The 991-nt window shown below is 53.6% G+C and overlaps 1 protein-coding gene across 1 annotated transcript in view; it reads right to left on the reverse strand.

Annotated features, from left to right (window-relative positions):
• The window catches only part of H257_08556 (hypothetical protein), a gene marked incomplete at both ends in the record, with an annotated part of 3,847 nt that extends 2,958 nt beyond the window's left edge, over positions 1–889 (reverse strand). Inside the window, one exon of the mRNA XM_009834473.1 lies at positions 64–889. Coding sequence (XP_009832775.1) covers positions 64–889 — 826 coding nt within the window. The remainder of the gene's footprint in view (positions 1–63) is intronic.
• Positions 890–991: the final 102 nt, after the last annotated feature.

Genomic DNA, 991 nt, shown 5'->3' on the forward strand with positions numbered 1-991 from the left:
ACAAGCCGGTGCAATCAAATCCATTCACAATGGAGGCATCCTTTGTTGACGACGACCACACACGACACGCGATCGAAATCGCGTGTTGCTTGTTGATGCTCGTCGCTACGTCGTTCCACATGTTGTTGGCAATCTCCCGACGGATGGCTTGCTTGAACGGGCGAAACACCGTCACGTCCAACGGCTGGAACATATGAGTCGAGTTCGCTGGCAAGAACACCAGCAAAATGCTCACACGCGCCGCTTCATCGTAGATGTAGGTGGAGTAATGCGAGAAACATCCATCTAAAATCAGCAGGATTGGTCGCGGTGTTGACGCAGGTATCGCAGAGTCGAGCATGGTAAGCCACTTTCGACAGATGTATGAGTTCGACCAACCCTTCTCAGATGTCGTCACCGTTGCACCCGGTATCACAAGGCTGTCACATGCGCCAGTCGTAACACGATCGCCAGGGAGGATAAACAGAGGCGGGATCTTTGATCCGTCCGCACCAACGCAAGCCACAATTGTGACGTGAGCAGACGCAGTTGACTCTTCGACGTAGACATGCTGCGTTGACCGATGAACGACCACCTTCGTCGCTGCCTTCGATGGAGAGAAACTCGTCTCGTCCATGTTGAATACGCGCTTTGGGTCCATGTTGACGTGGGTCAAGGCATCAAACAACTCCTCGTAAAAGGCGGTGACAGCGTTCTCGTAGACACCGTGTCGTGATTTGCTGAGGACGTTGGACTTCTTTGTCTTGAGTTGGTCGTGTCGTGCAAGGAACTTCTGGTACCAGCCTGACGTCGGCTTGGTCGGTGCTGTAAAGCCGTGTACGGTGTCATGGATTGCGGCCGCCTTGTCCAGGATTTGAGTGCGGTTAACCGGATGACCATCACGCTCCATCGCCAAGATCCAGGTCACCAGGTCGTTTTCTTATTGGAGGGGCAACATTGGCTGTGGTCCTATGGACTTGGAGGCGACGTTGGGTCTTTTGGCCTTTGCCAC

Source organism: Aphanomyces astaci (genome assembly GCF_000520075.1).
Source record: "Aphanomyces astaci strain APO3 unplaced genomic scaffold supercont1.19, whole genome shotgun sequence".
Classification (NCBI taxonomy): Eukaryota; Oomycota; class Saprolegniomycetes; order Saprolegniales; family Verrucalvaceae; genus Aphanomyces; species Aphanomyces astaci.